At 27.3% G+C, this 1,405-nt stretch overlaps 1 protein-coding gene across 1 annotated transcript in view; it reads left to right on the top strand.

The window, feature by feature from the left end:
* The window catches only part of LOC113804595 (uncharacterized), a gene marked incomplete at its 5' end in the record, with an annotated part of 3,300 nt that continues 1,895 nt past the window's right edge, over window positions 1-1,405 (top strand). The window contains 3 exon segments of the mRNA XM_070128287.1: window positions 1-67; window positions 468-582; window positions 1,327-1,405. The exon segment at window positions 1,327-1,405 is cut by the window's right edge and continues 89 nt beyond it. Of these exon segments, the coding sequence (XP_069984388.1) occupies window positions 1-67; window positions 468-582; window positions 1,327-1,405 (261 nt within the window).

The raw sequence follows: 1,405 nt of genomic DNA, 5'->3' as shown, positions 1-1,405 counted from the left end.
ATGGAAGTACAAGAATATTACTTTCGAAGAAGCTAATACCTATTATCTTGGTGTTTTGGATACTGAGGTAAGCTCCGCTATTTTAAGCTCTATCTCTCTTTATACAAGCACTTACGTACACACACACACACAGCCACGCCACATAATATATATATATATATATATATATATATATATATATATATATATATATATTTTTTTTTTTTTTTTTTTTTTTTTTTTTTAATATACATATTTATTTATTCATACATATATATACATATATATACATATATATGCATAAACATTTATGTACATTATATATATACATATATATATATATATATATATATATATATATATATATATATATATGTATACATACACACACATACACACATAAATCCTCACGCCATACATTCTGAAGAACAACGTTTAATCTCATTTCCAATCATTCTTGAACCCTCCCACCATACATGTTGTTCCAGAGTGGGCAACTGGCACTGAAAGGTGACATCATACCAACAATACCAAGAGTATCTGGTATTTGGCTGAACAGTACTTCCATATCGTACCTGATATGCTCTGTGAACGATACCCTGCGTAAGTATGGCTTATATTGTTTAAAAGAAAAACAATATGCACGGAATGTATTTTTTGTTGTGGATTTTTTATGTTGTTTTCGCCAATCTGTATATATATATATATATATATATATATATATATATATATATATATATATATATATATATATATATATATATATATATATATATATATATTGCTGAGGCAATCCTGCTTTCCTTATTTTATTATGGATTTGCTGCTGTATAACCCCCGTGATGGATTTAGCAAAGACAAGAGGTGGTGTTATTATTATTATCTTTGTTCCTATTATCATTATTATTATTGCTGTTTTCGCTACTGTTACTTTTATTGTTGTTACCTTTTGTTATGTCGTTGTCGTGTGTAGAGAAAGTAGGAATGTAAAAAAAATAAAAAAAAAAAGTTGAGCATCATCCTTTCATTTTTTTCATTTAGCATTTGATGATAATGGTGATAGTGATGGTGATGATTATGATGATGATGATAATAATGATAATGAATGATGATGATAGTGATAATGATCACAATAATGATAATGATAGTAATAATGACAATAATGATAATTATAATGATGATAATAATAATGACAATAATGATAATTATAATGATAATAATAATGACAATAATAATTATAATGATAATAAGTATAACACTGATAATATACATAGTAATAATAACAACTACAGTATCAATTTCAAAGAGCAACGGTGACAATTTTAACACAGTTGCCGGTCTCCACAGCTGAGAACCCCATCGGCAGAGAACTGGCGACGAAGACCGAAAAGAGATTGAAGAAAAGGGCAGAGAAGTGGATGATAAC

This window comes from Penaeus vannamei, chromosome 12 (genome assembly GCF_042767895.1).
Source record: "Penaeus vannamei isolate JL-2024 chromosome 12, ASM4276789v1, whole genome shotgun sequence".
Lineage (NCBI taxonomy): Eukaryota > Metazoa > Arthropoda > Malacostraca > Decapoda > Penaeidae > Penaeus > Penaeus vannamei.
Note: the sequence above shows the minus strand (reverse complement) of the source record. Positions and strands in the feature narration are given on the sequence as shown.